This window comes from Amblyomma americanum, chromosome 3 (assembly GCF_052857255.1).
Source record: "Amblyomma americanum isolate KBUSLIRL-KWMA chromosome 3, ASM5285725v1, whole genome shotgun sequence".
Classification (NCBI taxonomy): Eukaryota; Metazoa; Arthropoda; class Arachnida; order Ixodida; family Ixodidae; genus Amblyomma; species Amblyomma americanum.
The window spans coordinates 171728458-171744899 of NC_135499.1; the positions used below are offsets into that span (position 1 = coordinate 171728458).

The window sequence follows — 16442 nt, forward strand, 5'->3', positions numbered from 1 at the left end:
CAAGCGGCGGCCCCGTTCCGGCGGGACCTTTCAGCCATTGGCTCCCAGTTATTACGCGCCTTCCGGTCACGTGCCCATCGCGGCGCTCGCCGCCTTTTTGCCTCTTGAGCAGTGACCTAGTTCTATATGGAACGCGCCATGAAGTAAATGTAACCTGCTTTCCACATAACCGTTTCGAGAAAAAACGATGAGCTGGCTGTTCTAGTAATATGAACGTGCTCCACATAAGTTCCACTTATAAAGGAGAGAAAGGGGATGCAAAAGTGCCTGTCCCACTTAAAAAATCCGAAACGAGCCTCGGTACAGATAAAGATAATGGAACAGAGGCTTTAACCGGAATTTATGTGGAACCACGACGGTTTATGTCGAACCGAGAAGTCGTTGAAGCGCGGCGTGAAGTTTACCGCAGTTTGTGGTAATGCCGTTTTTCGAGCTGAAGTGGTCACAGTAAGTGGTTTGGGAGTGTAATGTGGTACCAGCGTTCTCCTCTCCGACCGGATTAGGAGCGGTCTTTCTGCTTCCGTTAAAAAAAATGTCAAGACGTTATTATTGTTCCCGACACTAATCAACGGGTGATCAGGCTTTGAAGCAGTTATATTGAGGGTTACAGTTCAGTTGCGTCTAAACAGCAATTTTAGTGCTGTATAAGCGCGGCTGCTCCTCTGAGAATAAATACTCGGGGGAGGGCTCAGTGTATAGTGATTCAGAGAGAACAGTGGTTACGGGAAACAAACAAAAAACATTTCGATACAAGAACATCAATATGTTGTTTTGTAAATGACACGTTGCACATGATTGTTGTACATTTAGTGGTTTATGGGGGTCTAACGTACCAAAGCGACTCAGGCTATGAGGGACGCCGTAGTGAAGGGCTCCAGAAATTTCGACCACCTTGGGTTCTTTAACTTGTACTGACATCGCTCAGTACACGGGCCTCTAGAAGCTGCGCCCACTCCCGCAGCACACAATAAATATTACTAAAACCTTGTTACTATATCCTTGCAAAGTTCAAAATTTCTTGTAGCCTGAACTTTAGATCGCAAGAACGCCTGTAAAACTTAACTGTAGTTTGGTCGTCATGAAACTGGAAGCGCTATATTACATCTCCCCCTATCCTCTCTTCCTGTCCCCTCACCTCTTTCATTTCATTTCTCCATTCTGCCAGCTATCCTTTATTTCCGCTGCCCCAGCTCAGGTTCTTCAGTATCGATGGCAGATGTCGGGGCTAGCAAAAATGTTATCTTAAAGAATCCCAGGTGGTCGAAGTTTCGGAGCCCTTCACTACGGCGTCCCTCATAGGCTGAGTCGCTTTGGGACGTTAAACACCCATAAACCGAACCAAACCTTCATTTTAATTATTATTTCAACAAACCACCACTGCTACTACTTACCACAAGAACGGGAAACACCGCGCAAAAATGAATCGCTTAATACCGAAGAGAAAAGACACGTGCACTAAACGTGATACTGGACGTCCACGAAGGCTGAAACAAGCAAAAATGCTTCCTTTTTTGCAATCTTCAACATTTGTGTCGTAATCGCAGTCAAGCACAGGCATGTTCAACGTAGAGTGGACTTCGACAGGAAACACTGATTCGCGTGAATAAAATTACATTTCTTTCGTACAGACGTCGGTTCCTTGGGAGGGATGTTTTACACGTTGGATGGTCAATTGATTGATGCTGACCGAGTAATGGTTTGACCGTAACATACAAAATTCCTGGTAAAAATAAACAAAGCATTAATAAAAACGCCTGGTCCAACGCAATTACAATATATAAAGAGACATAATGAGCATTAGATGCCCGTTCGTCGATTAGATTCGCGTTATTCCCAGGGCTACTTTAGAGCGAGATTGTTCAAAACGAGACAGCAGTTGAGGCACAGGACTGCTCGCACTGGTGTAATAAGGTGACATTATGATAAGAAGCCCGGTGGACACCCATCCCTAAACCCTTCCAGCAAGGTTGGCCCAACAGCCACCGGAGGTCGTTGCCCTGGCTCACGAGATTGCAATGGCAAAGAAAAGCCGCCTTAAGCCTGTGGTGTTGAAATACTGCGCTGATGCCGCCACTTTCTTTCATTTTCATATCTTTGATTTCTTCTTGCCATTTTTCTTCTTCCTATTCCTCCCCTCCTCTTGCTGCTTATTCTCCTTTTCCTTCATTTTCTTTTCGTTCCCGGAAGAATAGTTTTTGCCAAAAGTTTTCTTATTTCTTCTACTCTTGCTGCGATACACTTTTTCCTCACTCTTTGCATGCTGTAACTTTTCTGCACACTTGATTAGAGGTAAGGTTATTGAATGCTAAGCCCGGAAAGTAACCATACTTTAAAGAAAACAAAATTAGGAAACGTGGCGCCTGAGGACGGTGTCAACAAAAAATCTTAAGCGCTCATCCGCGTGAAATGAAAACCTAAGACCGTCGTTGATGAAGTCTCAGCTGCCTGACGGTATCCGCAGTGCGCTCTTGCACCGGCATTAATCTTGTGCTTCTGAACCCGCGAAATGAGCGGTCTTGGCCGGTACTCTTTGCACGTTAATGTGGAGCGCTTTTCGCAAGTTTTCGGGAAACTTCGCGCGTGTCAGAAACAGCTTTAGCATGATTGTGCAGCCTTGTGACTGCCTTGGGCTATGGGCACCAGCCATCGTAAGAAAAAAGTCGTGCCTGTGCTGACAGGCTTCCCAGCCGCAACAGGACTACAGCCGCGACATTACATTTGCAAGCTGAAAGTGGAAAAATTAGGGGCGCGTTACGACAGTTACTGAAACAGGCTCTTGTAGTAAACTGGTGTCTTTTATTTTCGCGTTTGTAGGTCGTTGCGCCTTCAGATAATTTCGGTTAAAAATCTATCATTGTTTAGAGCCGTGCACACTATAAGCAATGTGGAAAGGGAAAATTATTCCTGAAGCGAATAAAGTACGTCAGTAAAAACTCTGCCTGGAAAGGTGTTAATGAAGCAGGACACTATGAAATGCCGGAGTTAACGCAATAACGTCATCATATTTTAGTTTAGTACAACTCAAGAACGAAGTGGCAAATTCCTCAAAAAGGAAGCCCTTCAGCCAGTGGCATCGATCGATTGTCGCGGGATCGTGGTTACTCCCCTAAAACTGCTAGCGTGACATCGAAGAGGGTGACAACTGAATGGGTATTGACCGCGGCTTAATCGCAATAGCCACGGCTTCATGAAAATCAGTTGACGCCATTCACTGGAGGGCGTCCTTTCTGGAGCACCTGCCGCTTTGTTCGTAGATGTATCCGACAATACTAGGTGTTTAATACTGATGACATTGTTCGCTTTTCGATACCCCAGGTACATGTCGTATGCGATTTCTCAGTGAGCAGGAATTAGCGTTGTAGGCTAAACTAAATAAACTGCGTATGAGAAATGTCTAAATACTTTATAAGTTATGTTTAAGCCGGAGAAGTTATTCAGCAACCACACAGCACATGAGAAGAAAAGATAAAGAAATAATGTGTACTGTTTAGCTTAGGATTTATGCAATATCCAGTCGTGTTCAGCAAAACGTAACCACGCGTTTATCATTGAAATGATACTCGCCAACACAGGATGTCTAAACACAAGCACACGAAAACCTGTGAGTACTTATCACGATTTGAAAAAAGATTTGCCCACGATTAAGCTCTTCAATAATGCGATTTTAAAGCGCAGCTGCTCAGCTACTGGAACCGTAAGCGACCGCATACGGAGCACGCAGTGCCGAACGGAGGCGATTATGGGTGTCGACTTGGGCAGCACGAACAGCGTTTTGCCGCCGATGAGCCTCGCCTCGGGCCGACCAGAGCGCTTACAGCGCGCTATTCTGGCGCCATCTGTTGCGAGCGGCACATACTTTACTAATGACGTCATTTGTGAGCGGACGACAGCGCGCGGTGTGTGTGTGTGGGTCGCCGCCGCGCAGCCTGCCTCCACACATCCTATCCACGCTACCTCCGTACCCTCCTCCTCCGGTTTCCTTCTTGCGCTCCCTTCGCTCTCGCCTTCTTTCACCCACCTCTGCGCGGTTACGCCGAGGCACGTCGCTCAACCCGGAAATGGCCGCCTAAGAGCTGCGCTCTAAAAGGAGGTTTGATCGGCATAAAAAAACAGGTGATACTGTGAGCTGGCCGGTTAAAACTATAACAATTTGTAGCTCGAAGAAAGGCGCACTACAAAGGACACAACTTTCCTCACTGATTAAATTTTTAGTACGCGTCACCAAAAGAAGAGCAGACTGAGCGCACCAACGAAAAAGAAACTAAAATATTGTAACGTAGTTCTAACTCCAGAGTATGAATTTTAAAGAAAACTGGTAGGAGACAAACCTCCGCCCACAAAATAGTTCGATGACTGCGCAGCTATATGGCTGACAAACAGGTTTCGGAAAGGATAACTAAAAGCCGCACATGTCATGGTACGTAATTCTGGCTAGCTTGGCATTCGCGGACGGTAGCTCAGAAAAATCCAAGAGTGTAGAGGCGAGTGAGAAATCTGACATCGCTAGACTGTCTGCCGCCAAACGGAAACAAGAGAGCGACAGATGCCTCCCCAAAAACATAACAAAAATGAAAATGTGTCTTGGTTTAGACTTTCCTGGTGAAAACTGAACCGAAATCGCAAACCGTGACCGGAAAAAGTAACCCAACTTCCGCAAAAATAGACACGAAACGTCCTGTACGTACTCCATCCAGAATGTACTTGTGCTTTTTGTTTATCGGACAAGTCGTTGAACAGTGAAGAAGCTACGTGGCTGGAAAGACAGATGTGCTTTCCGTACAGTAAAGAGTCGTACTGCACAGAAGTGCGCTATAAAGCCAGGCCTTTTTTTTTTTTGTGCCATGAGCAGCTTTCTTCCTCTTTTGGTGTATTTCGAAAAATCTGACTGACGCAGATGTCCATGTAACGATCATTTCAACACATTCTTGAAATGTTACTCCGTCCTCATTTTCAACTATAGAGTCGTCATCTACGCCACGAGCAAGAAGTGCATGGACAACTCCCTGGTGCCTTTTTTCCTTATATATATATATATATATATATATATATATATATATATATATATATATATATATATATATATATATATATATATATATATATATATATATATATATATATATATATATATATATATATATATATATATATATATATATATATATATATATATCATAGCGGAAAACGGAGCTGCTTACAGGACCCAAGTTCATATTACCTTTTTACTAACTTCTGCCTTTATAGTTTTATAGTTCCCTCATCGACAGAACAACTGCTAAAATTACTTCTCAGGGTCACTACGGGTGAAACGACTGCTCTTTCCCTTCTAAGCAAAACTGGTTAAAAAAAACTAGTGCTATTTGGCTTTCGATATTGCTACCTGCGAAGCACACACTGCTTGGTCATTGGCCCGAAAAACTGCTTCCGTCTACTGGTGGTTGAAAGATTGGTTTTGAGGAAAGGAAATGGCGCAGTAATTTCTCACACCTTGGTGGAGACACGAACCGCGCCGTCGCGCCGTAAGGGAAGGGTTTGATTTGCTTTGTTTCGCTTTGCGTTGTTTTTTTGTTTTTTTTTTGGGGGGGGGGTTGAACGTTCCAAAGCGACTCAAGCTATGAGTGACGCCGTAGTGAAGGGTTCCGGAAATTTCGACCACCTGGGGTTCTTTAAAGTGCACTGACATCGCGCAGTACACAGGCCTCTAGGATTTCGCCTCCAACGAAATTCGACCGCCGCGGGCGGGTTGGAACCCGGGAAACTCCGAATCAGTAGCCGAGCGCCTTAACTACTGAGCCAGTGCGGCAGGTACTGGTCATTGCAGTTTTCATTCCAATTTCTGTCGTTTTCACAATGTGAACCTTGTGGGTTCTTAGTGTGCCGTGCGGACTCGGAAGACTCCAGCAAGTATGCTTTTTCTGACCATGAAGTGATTACGCAATGTAATCACTTCAATCGAAATTAGCAAAAGAAATTGTCAGCATTTACAATTAATGTTCGATGTCTTGTATGCAGTTTCTAAATGTGCGTACTGTTCGAGCTCTGGCTCATACTTTGCGATGCAAGACGTCCTTGGTCCGAGCGTTAGGCGCGCAATGCAAGCTCTTGTGGCATTAGCTCGGGCTGCTGAACCAGTCTAAGTAATCTTGTCTAAGTGTGAGTGCATGTCAGAGCTGTGTGTCTGGGTTTAGTATTCATGGCTCCTATTTTGAGAGAGTGTTCCGAAAGTCAGGAGGGAGCAGGAGTGTTACTGCAGGTTTGGAAAGGTATTAGTGGGGACGTCCAATCTGTATTAAAAATTAAAGAAAGTGTTCGGGGGGGAGAGCGGGGGGGGGGGGGGGGGGGCTTGATACGAGAGCAGAAGTCAAGTGCCTAGGCCTATAGGCGTATTTGAACATTATTGGAAGCAGCAACCTAGGCTTGCGATCACGGCTAACCTATCTAACGTTCCTTGAAGCCCTCTGCCATCCCCTTTGTCCATTTCCGGAATTCTGTGCATAATAAATCGCTGAAATTTTCCGCAGTAGAACTCTTAACGGGAGGCAGTGGCGCAATGGCCACTGGAGACGTAATGCGCCAGACGCAATTAAGGCTCCTGTAGGCGGTTGAAATGAGCTCGCGGCGTGTGCCGTCGGGAGAGACGCCTGTTTACTCTGAGAAAATTAATCCTTAAACCACGCTCTCTCGTTATACCATGCTTCTGTTCCAGCACAGCTTCCGCATGACGACAACTGAGTCAGCAAAGTGAACCAAGAACTCAAATCAGGATGAGTGGATTTATTATCCGGGTGGTATTAGAAGTGCTGGCAGCGACTCTCGGTGGCCTCTTCACAACACTGATTAGTTGAAGGAATGCACAAAAAAATATTAAGTTCATGACATGAAATTGAGCAGTTACGCGATTGAAGCATTAACGTAAGCGTACTTAGTTTGGTGATTAATACAATTAACAGGATTGCCTGCGTGCTTGCGACAGATATCGCCCAATAAAAACTAACACTGAACGCAACAATCAAATGAATGGTTAAAGAAAGAAGAATATGAATTCAAACTGAGAAAAAAGTACAAAAAATTTCTATGGGTATCAATATTTGAGCACAGCTATCTCCATCATTCAAAAGTTGTATTAAAGCTCGCAGAAATGTTCTTTACACTCGTAGGTCCGTCCACGTCTAGCGGGTGGTACTCTAGTCATTTAAGCTTCGATTTCAAAGGAGAAGCACTGTAGTTAGGGGGGTTATATACGAGCGCCGAACTTCCCCAACACTAGGCACCATATCAGAAGTGTCAGTAATGGAGCGTGGCGCCATTACTGACACTTCACCTAAGCTTTATTCATCCGTCTGCCCACGAGAACGAAACGAGATTGCACAGGTGCCGTACCCAAGATTTTTGTATTAAGTAAATCCTTTTCCTTCACTTACTTGCGCCCGAAGTATTTCATACAGAACGAAATTATTTATTGAACTTTAAAGTTATGGGGTTCATGATCTCCTCTGCTTCCAGCACACCACGAATGCGCCTAGCCAAGAGTGGATTCCGTGAATGAAACAGTAGAGACGGTCGCTAATGTACTACGCGGTAGCAAAAGAGCGAAAACAAATACATTTCTTTCTACTAGGAGCACGCAGTGGTCTGCCTGGACGCAGGCGGTTCAGATCGCACTGGTGGCGCGGAGTCGAGCCCACTGGCTCCACCTTTCGATCAGGACGCAAGTTTCGCCTAGTTGGAAGCATCACGCGCCGTCATTTAAACCGGTGCTAGGGAAGCGCACCTGATGTCATGCTGTTAGCTCTGGTCGATCTCTCTTCGAAGGTGAGCGGTGGAGTTATTGCCTCAGCCACTCCAGCAGACAACCTGAATAGCTTGTTAGAGCATGTGGTTCGCACAGAGATAGACTGTAAGAGAGACTATATAGGCTAGAGAGAGAGAGAGACAGAGGGACGAACGAAAAGGCAGAGAGGTTAACTAGGCAGCGCCCGATATGCTACCCTGCACGTGGTAAGGGGAACGGAGGGAGAGATAGAAAGGGGAGAGAGCGAAGGGAGGTGATCACTATCAGTGTGTGCCCTGTGCACCCTGCAAGTAATGGCCAACGGACATGTGGAAAAGTGATCATCTATAGAGGCTAGCTTCGCATAACGCCACTCTTCTTGCAGAACGTCATCAGCATCATCATCATCAGCAGCAGCAGCCTAACTATGACCACTGTAGTGCAAAGGCCTCTCCAACTGGCATGCTTCCTGCAGACTTCCTAATATCATACATCAGGTGATTCACAATTGTAGCACATGTTCCCTTCCAGGAGCAAAGGACACTTCAAGTGTCGGAGAGAAGCCCTGTGACGCTATATAATATAAGATGTGGCAGAAAGCGAGCATCTTCCTGTAATAACAAGCCATTGTGTAATCTGTCGAGACTGACTTCCTGGGACAAAGTTATCGCTCGAACTTCCATGTAGAGGCGCAAAGCATAACTTTATCCAATCCGAGCACGCCAGTCAAGCCACACCGCATCTCACTGTATATGCGGTGTGCTAAAACCCTCTAATGACACCATAACGGCAAAGCAGGCCAAGCAAACATGTCGAGTCGCGCACCTAAGCCGGCGCTAATCGGCCTCCGCACAGTAACAAAGAAAGAAAACAAACCGCTGTCACTGGACAAAGCCCCCACGAGGGTGCAGACGGAGCACGAGTCACGAGAGTAGATGGGAAGCTTCAAGGTTGCTGAGGGGCAATTTTCGGTCGTTGATATATGCGCCAACTCAAATCCCAATTTAAAGACGCTTGCTGTAGGCGACACCACGAACGGTTCCCCTCAACACTAAGCAGAATTTCAATTTTGATAGGAGCCTTTTCAGGGCCCCTTAAGGGTAATGATCAATTTCTCCGTTCACAATAAAACCCGAGTTCGAATTAACGGGAGTCTTTTTAATACGCACCAAGTTGCCTGCACCAAAGAGTCAATTCGAATAAACCGAGAGTTCGAAATAAGGGAGTTTCAACTACCGACAGTTAACTGCAATAGAAGTAGCTAAGTCAACCATCAAAATTATTTCCGTTCCAGCATGCTGGTCGACGCACGTGGCGCTTAGCAGGACAGAAGAAGAAGACGTGGTAGCCGCCCACAGTGGAATTGCCGCTCCCTTCGCAAAAAGGCATCTTCAGGATCAGCGAGGATACATTTGCAAGAGGCCCCGTCACTACCCACGATGGCGAGTAAGCGCAACAAGCGCAGCGAGCACAGCAGCCCTGGTCCACGCGATGATGACGCAGCTGCATCGGCGTCCTCAACGGCTCCAGGTTCTCAGGTCGACGCTGGCTATGTGTGTAAAGAGAGACGGCGCAAGCGGGGCGCGCATCGCAAGAAGCACCGCCGCCACAAGGTATCCGCGATCGCAACGCCCAGCTCGGCAGAAGAGACAAGACAAGACCGCAGACAAGACCAGATACAAGACCAGATGCAAGACCAGAGACAGGACCGCGGACAAGACAAGATCGCAGCCTCGCAAGCGGAGCACCAACAGCCTGCGTCACATGACGAACCTTCCGGACACGAGACGGCCGCTACGATGGATACTATTCACAAGGGCACCACTGGCACTGTCGAAGCAGCACCGTTCGCAGCGATCACCTCCGTTGAAGCCGAAAGCGCGGTAAGCACAGTTCACTCGCTAAAACAATAATTACGATGCAACATCTACGAACGGGGAGCTGATAGAATACGTCAGTTGGCACTACTTCCATTTACCTATTGCCAATGAAAATGTTTACTCTTTATACTTTTTATTGCTTTCGAGTGAGAACTCCCAAGGAGCTTTCATTTCTCCCCTTTCTGCATTTCTGAGATGTGAATAAAATTTAATCTGCTTTGATTCGAAGCGACATTCAGAAAAAAGGTAGAGCAAATTGTGCAAGTCGTTGCATGCGCGTGAGAACCTGTACAGAAAACCACATAGCAGTGCCACTCTCTGGTTTATGAGTTAGGGGAGTTCAACGTCCCAAAGCGGCTCAGGCTATGAGGGACGCCGTAGTGAAGGGCTCGGGAAATCTCGGCCACCTGGGGTTCTTTGACGTACACAACATCGCACAGTACGCGGGCCTCTAGAATTTCGCCTCATCGAAATCGATCGCCACGGCCGGGATCGAACCCGTGTCTTTCGGGTCAGCAGCCGAGCACCGCAGCCATTGAGCCACCGCGGCAGCAGTGTCACACTCGATCTGCCGTGTAACTCCCCTCCAATGTGTGCCAGCAGCCATCATTTCTGTACTCAGAGGTTTGTAGCAGGACCATGCTTTAAAGCAGCCCTGAAAGAACTTCTGAGGAGAGCACATAAACTCACTCAATGAATATGTTGTGTTATCATGGACACCTGAGCCAAATAATACACTTCTACACGCGCTGAGAATTTACAACCGCGTGCAAAAGATGGCGAACCCTTTCCGGCCACTTCTCATGCTCGCGCTCCTGCGTATGTCGGTTAAGAGATGGCTATTAGATTGTTTCAGACGTCACGTGGCCGCCGCCAGTAAGCCGCGTCGCTCCGACGGGTCAGGAAACTACGCCCCCCCCCCCCCACCCCGTGGGGGGGGGGGGGGGGGGGGATTTCCGCGCACGTTGAAAACCGGCAGTGGAGCCGGAGAAGCGTCGACTTTTCAGCGCGCAAAAGTGACGGGAGGTAAAAGCGCGGAAACACTTAAATTCGAATTTTGGCTACAGATAGCTCAGCTTCTACACCACAAGCGCTCGTGGTGTCTGTTCTGTGCCTCGCCTTTCGTCTGTTTGCGCTGTTATTTTCTACGAGGTTTATTTTCTATCCACAGCATCACAAAAGGTAACACGTTTGCTGTCCGCAGGCACTCGGTAGAGAGCACAAGCGCAGCCTCGGCAGTGTCTCCGACGAAGGCGCTCCCCAGCCGGCTTCCATGCCAACCACGAAGTCCAACAGCCAATCCACGACTCAGGCCGTCATCGTTTGCGTCGCCCTCTTTTTTCTGTTCCTTGTGCTCACGAGAAACTACCTGCCGCTCAAGGCCCTCCCTAGAACGATTCCGTTGGGGAACTATTCCGTGTGCCGGACGAGCGCATGTCTGGAGTACTCGAAGCACCTGCAGCGATCCCTCTCCACCAAGGCCAACCCATGCTACAACTTCTACCGCTTCGTCTGTGACTCGCGGAGCGATTTGCATCCGCCCGAGTACGATACCCTCCTGACCCTGACCAGCGAGCGGTTGAAGATGCACATACTCCGCACCTGGGTCGAAGGCAGTGCCGACGCAATCATTGGAGACAGGGTCGGCGAGACGACGCTGCGGGCAGGGTCACTACTCCGTTCCTGCGTGTCCGGAAGCCGGCTTTCAAGCTACTCTTCAGACAGGATGTCCGAGCTAAGAGCGCTCATGGACGAACGAGGTCTGACGTGGCCCCACGCCCCACAGTCTACACCGTCAGCGGAAGACCTCCTCGACGTCCTGGTCGACTGGTCTCTTAACTGGAACGTAGACGTATGGTTCTCGCTGCGGGTGTTCCTCATCGATAAGGTCGACCGCAGAGTCTTGTTTCGTATCAGTCGTAGTGCAATACTGCGGCGGTGGCCCAAGGAACGAGCTGTCCTGGACGGTGCGGGTGAGTACATTGCCTTCGTGAACGCTCACGCCAGAGAGTTCGGAGCCAAGAGTAGCGATGAAATCGATCGCGCGGTTCACGACGTTCTCGAGGCAGAGCAGGAAATCGAGTCGTTTTTCACAGACTACGAAACCGACAGTGTGCTCGCTATGAGAGATTCTAAAGCCAAGGAGACGGAAGCGGAGGCCGAACGCTGGAGGAACGCCGTCCGCCGAAGCCTGGGACCATCTGCTTACAACGCTACAAAACAAAGCATTGTGTTCGTCTCCAGCCAGGGCCTCTTCGCTGCGGTGGCCATTTTATTGTCCAGGGGCGCCAAGAAGGAGAAGTACTATTCTGCCATAGGCTGGACGGTGGCCAGAGAGATCGGGCGCCTCGTGAGCGGTAGCCTGAGGGCACTGCACAGAATGGCCGGCATGGAGCTGACTCTCTGGTGTTGGAACAGGATGGACAAGGTGACCAGGAGCGCCCTCGTCGAGCCGTTCTACGAGAGTACGCTGCTGAGGCGTGAGATGGCGACAGTGACACAACTATTTCGCTCGCTGCGGGGCACGTTGTCTCTGGCCGTCACGAAAAATTCCTGGATGGACGAGCGTACAAAAGAAGTCACTTTCTCAAAGATAGCGGCGGTCTCACTCGGTTTCGGTTCTTCCGGCGGCTTCGCTCCTCACGCTCCACGCTCGAGGCAGTCAAGGAGCGACGGAAACGAGACCCTCTTTGCAGCCTGGAAAAGAGCATTCAGTGTATACCAAAAGGTAAGAGGTCACACACCTCCTCTTCTGTTTAATGTTGTCAGATTATGTAGCAGGTAGGAATGCGTTGAATGCGAGTAGTGACAGTTCGCAGCGCATCGTCTGCGATCGCTTAGGCCGTGAATGCCATGGCAGTGGCAAAGTAACGACAAAATAAATGTAGCACTTTACTATCTTTTAGTGATTCTTTTCAACCAATGTTATTTACAATTGAAATCGTTTGCCTTCGGATGTTGCAGTTGATATCAATGATGCATTTATGACCTCATTGTATTACGTGCTACAATCCTAGCATCCTGTCTTCCGTCCGTGTTACTATATGAGTACACCCCCAATCTTCGTAATGCCTTCAGGCTATGTGGGTATAGGATTAATTAGGAATATTCACAGGCGCACGTAATTACATTAGAAAATTATTGATGTCTTTACCAGAAGTGACGCTACTTCTGGTCTGGTGGCGTCACTTCCCTCCGGCCGACGAGAATTGTCTTGTCCGGTGACGTCACTTCACTCCAGCCAATGGGCAAATTTCTCGACCGACGACACATTTTTTTCCCCCAAAGAGGCTTTTAATGCTATTGCATTGACAAAACAAACGCTGGCCATGTCCAACGTGCGTTCTAGTTACGAAAATTACGACACCAGATTGAAGCACAGTATAAACTTTTGATGCGTATATTATGCTCACTCCCTGTTTGGCAAAAAAAAAATGATCCATTTCTATGGAGTCTCACCTAAGTCCTGCACTTTTCCTCTGTGCTCCTCGGACCAAGCTGCCCCTGGAGGCGAAGGCGAACGTGCACTCCCACGAGCTGCTCACGAGCAACGCCGCCTTCGACGGCAAAAATGCTGTGGTGTGGCTCCAGCCGGCGCTGTTGCAGATGCCTTTCTACGCGGACACGCTGCCCGCCTCGCTACGGTACGCGGGGCTTGGTTACGTCCTCGTGAACCAGCTCCTGCATGCGCTGAAGGACGTCTTCCCCCACCTCGAGCCAGATCCGCAGGGCCCAGATCAGCAAGTCCAGTAAGATTGCGTGTAAAATACTTTCCGCGTGCTTCTAGACTACGAACATTTTCTTCGCTATTAGAGAGTTTTAGCACAACCGGATAGCCGTACGGCAACTGATTGCCTTTGCTCATGTGATACCGCGAGGGGCAAAGGCGAGAATGGGAAGAGGAGGGGGGGGGGGGGGGCGCATCTGCCACTGCGCATGAGCAGTATAGGCATTCGAGTGGCCCGTCAGTGCTAAAAGTCTCAGTTATCTTGCGCTTCGTATCTGACAGAACCGCAGATGGAACCAGACCAATCTTTAAGCCCTCTGTTTTCAGTCCTCATCAGCCCTGAATTCGACAAGTATGAACCAGAGAGCGCTTATGTATAACGTAGCTATGTGTAACGTAGCGCTTCTAACGTAGCACGGCTCTACAAATTAAACAGCGCATACAGGCTGCTCGACAGGGCTAAGCTGTAGATAATTTTACTTCTTCCCTCTTATCTCGTACGGTTGATCGCGAGTGCAGAAATGTTGGCTTTCGCACAGTACGGCGACAATTTGGCGCAAACACAGCTCATGGGGGAAGAAAGCGCGAGAATTCCGAGCATGTCGCCGTTAGTATCCCAGCTGCACGTTTTCACATGGTTAATGAAAAATAACACAAGGTTTAATTAAACTTCTGAGCCGGAAAAACGACACAAGAGCACACCTTTATAAATTAAAACTTGCAAAGTTTAAAATAGTGCTTGGCACACCGGGGAGTACACTGGCGGCATTTACGGGTCTCCTAGAGCTCGAAACAAGACCGTATCGCGCATGCACATTGACATAGATAAGCAATATCCGGCCCGCCAGGCAGCGGCGACTGTCATAAATGCACAACATAGTGCGCCCCTTCAAGCGTTCTACACAGGTATGTGGATGACTGTACACGCGTTTTCGTCGTCGTAGTCACGAATTTGAGGTTATTAAAAGCGCCGGCCGTTTTCAAACGCCAGACAGCGGTTTCTTCTTTGTCTTTCGTTCATAGAGGACGACCGAGCATCGCATAGTCTGCGTGTTGACTGCAGCGATAGAACTGCTGCTTAACAGTCTCGGTAGACAGAACAGGACACTTTTTCGAGACATTTACAAATGGTCTCGCGTGGGTATCCTTGCATGCAATGGAAGAGCCTACTTAATGAGGTAAGCACGCGGCGCTTGGAGAGGAGGTAATGAAGCCTCTCGGTATGCAGAGGCGTGTAAGATAGTAGAGTAGTGCGTCATAACACATGATTGCGCTGCTTAATCCAGGGGTATCAACAAGTCGCTACGCCCCTGGCTGGCGTACATGATTAATTCCCTCCTTTGAGTAGGTAATTTCTACTTAATAGCAAGCTAACTGTGGTGCCCTAACCTTTTTCAGTTAAAACCGAATTTTGAAAGTTGAATTCTGTGAACCTTTTTTTCATTTTCGGTTTACACCGAAAAGTCATACTCCTAGATGTAATGTATTTTTTTTCCTCACGGCATTATCTTACTTCGTAGTATCATTGCTCCTACTTCCGGGTATTGCCTTATTACTTTATCATATGTGCATAAACATATGTGGCCGCATTTGTTTCTACTGGCCCTACGAAATCTTACTTCGTTGTATCATTGCTCCTACTTCGGGAAATTGCCCTATTACTATATCATTAGTGCATAAACATATGTGGCCGCATTTGTTTCTACTGGCCCTACGAAAAACGCCACCGGAGGACCTTATCGTTGGATACACGCCGCACAATGGCACCCGACGTTAAAATGACGCTACTACGCTAACGCCGCCTGCTCGCGCCATACATACTTCATTCTACTACATAGCACGGACTCGTGGCCATGCGGTCTTCTCACCAAACACCTCTGCAGTGTAAAAGATTGCATCTATTGTCGCAGGGTGTACAATCAACGCGTCCAGTGCCTGCGGGACTTCCATCGACAAGAGTCGGTGTCTTTTGGCCACGCCTTCGGGCGCCACAACCACACGGACTGGTTCTGCGACTTCGCCGCCGTGCCCCACCTGTACAACGTCGTGTTCGGGCCACGGGCCGAACCTCGCCACAGTCGGGAGCGGCTCGCTGGACTCGAGGAACTGAGTCCGGAGCAGCTCTTTTTTGTGGGGCTGTGTTCCACGCTGTGCTCAAGCCGCGACCCCGACGGCGACACGTCACCAGCTGAAGCGAGGTGCAACGTGCCGCTCATGCACATGCCGCAATTCGAACGCGCCTTCCAATGTCCCGCGGGGCTGCCCATGACACCGGCCGCGCGCTGCTCTTTCTGGTGACGCTGCTACGAACTTTAATTGCCTTTTAAGAGGTATATTTCATGCTGCACGTTGCCATCGTTCTCACGTCCGAAGTGCTCACCGCAATGCTACCAAGCACATGCGCTTATACGGGAAATTCGTTTTTTATGAAGTTCTTAAATAGCTTAAATTTCCAGTTTAGAGGAAACGAATCCGTCAGCATCCCTTATGAAAGCTACCCAACATTTCAATTTCGGTACTGAATGAAATGTAGGCCCGAGTGGAACTGTTTTGTCACTTTGGTTCTCGTCCTTCTTCCGTGCGACATTAGAGAGTTTTAGTTTCACGTACGTAGAGCTCTTACGGGTGACCAGTGCGCATGCGCAGAACGCAAAGGATATGCGCGAGTCTCTCGCACGTACTACGTGAGATTCGGATTTTTACGTTGCGGTCTTTGCGTTGCTTGCGTACGTAGCGTTGACAAAAATGGCGGCGCCCTGCCGCTTCACAGCGATAACAGCTTCGTCGCTAATCCCTCGAGGCGATATCGTGTTCTAAACTGTTGTATCGCCTTCGATTTGCCCATTCTTGCCCTCGCATAAGGTTTCAAGCGACAAATAGCTTTTGTTTTTCAGACAGAAGGGCGATTCTTCAGCTGTTAAGCCTGAAGAAGTAGCGTTGGTCGTCGTCATAGCAACGATCTCGCTATGAATGGCTTGGCTTAAAGACTTGTCTTGGATGATTTAGGCTACAACCAGTGTTTGTGTTTCTTAGTAGATGGCGCTAGGCGTAACGCGCGGCGTGC

At 48.4% G+C, this 16442-nt stretch overlaps 1 protein-coding gene across 1 annotated transcript; it reads left to right on the forward strand.

The window, feature by feature from the left end:
• The first annotated feature begins 9160 nt into the window (after positions 1-9160).
• On the forward strand, positions 9161-15851 carry LOC144123473 (endothelin-converting enzyme 1-like). Its single transcript, XM_077656295.1, has 4 exons — positions 9161-9654; positions 10856-12379; positions 13150-13400; positions 15289-15851. Exons 1-4 carry the CDS (start codon positions 9211-9213, stop codon positions 15674-15676), a joined length of 2607 nt encoding a protein of 868 aa, XP_077512421.1. The 5' UTR covers positions 9161-9210; the 3' UTR covers positions 15677-15851.
• The last annotated feature ends 591 nt before the right edge of the window (positions 15852-16442 follow it).

Excerpts from the sequence above, each read along its gene's own strand:
- LOC144123473 (XM_077656295.1), top strand. The coding sequence starts at position 9,211 with ATGGCGAGTAAGCGCAACAAGCGCAGCGAGCACAGCAGCCCTGGTCCA. Across the intron at positions 12,380-13,149 it reads CATTCAGTGTATACCAAAAG|CTGCCCCTGGAGGCGAAGGC; the intron begins GTAAGAGGTCAC and ends CCTCGGACCAAG. Across the intron at positions 13,401-15,288 it reads GGCCCAGATCAGCAAGTCCA|GGTGTACAATCAACGCGTCC; the intron begins GTAAGATTGCGT and ends CTATTGTCGCAG.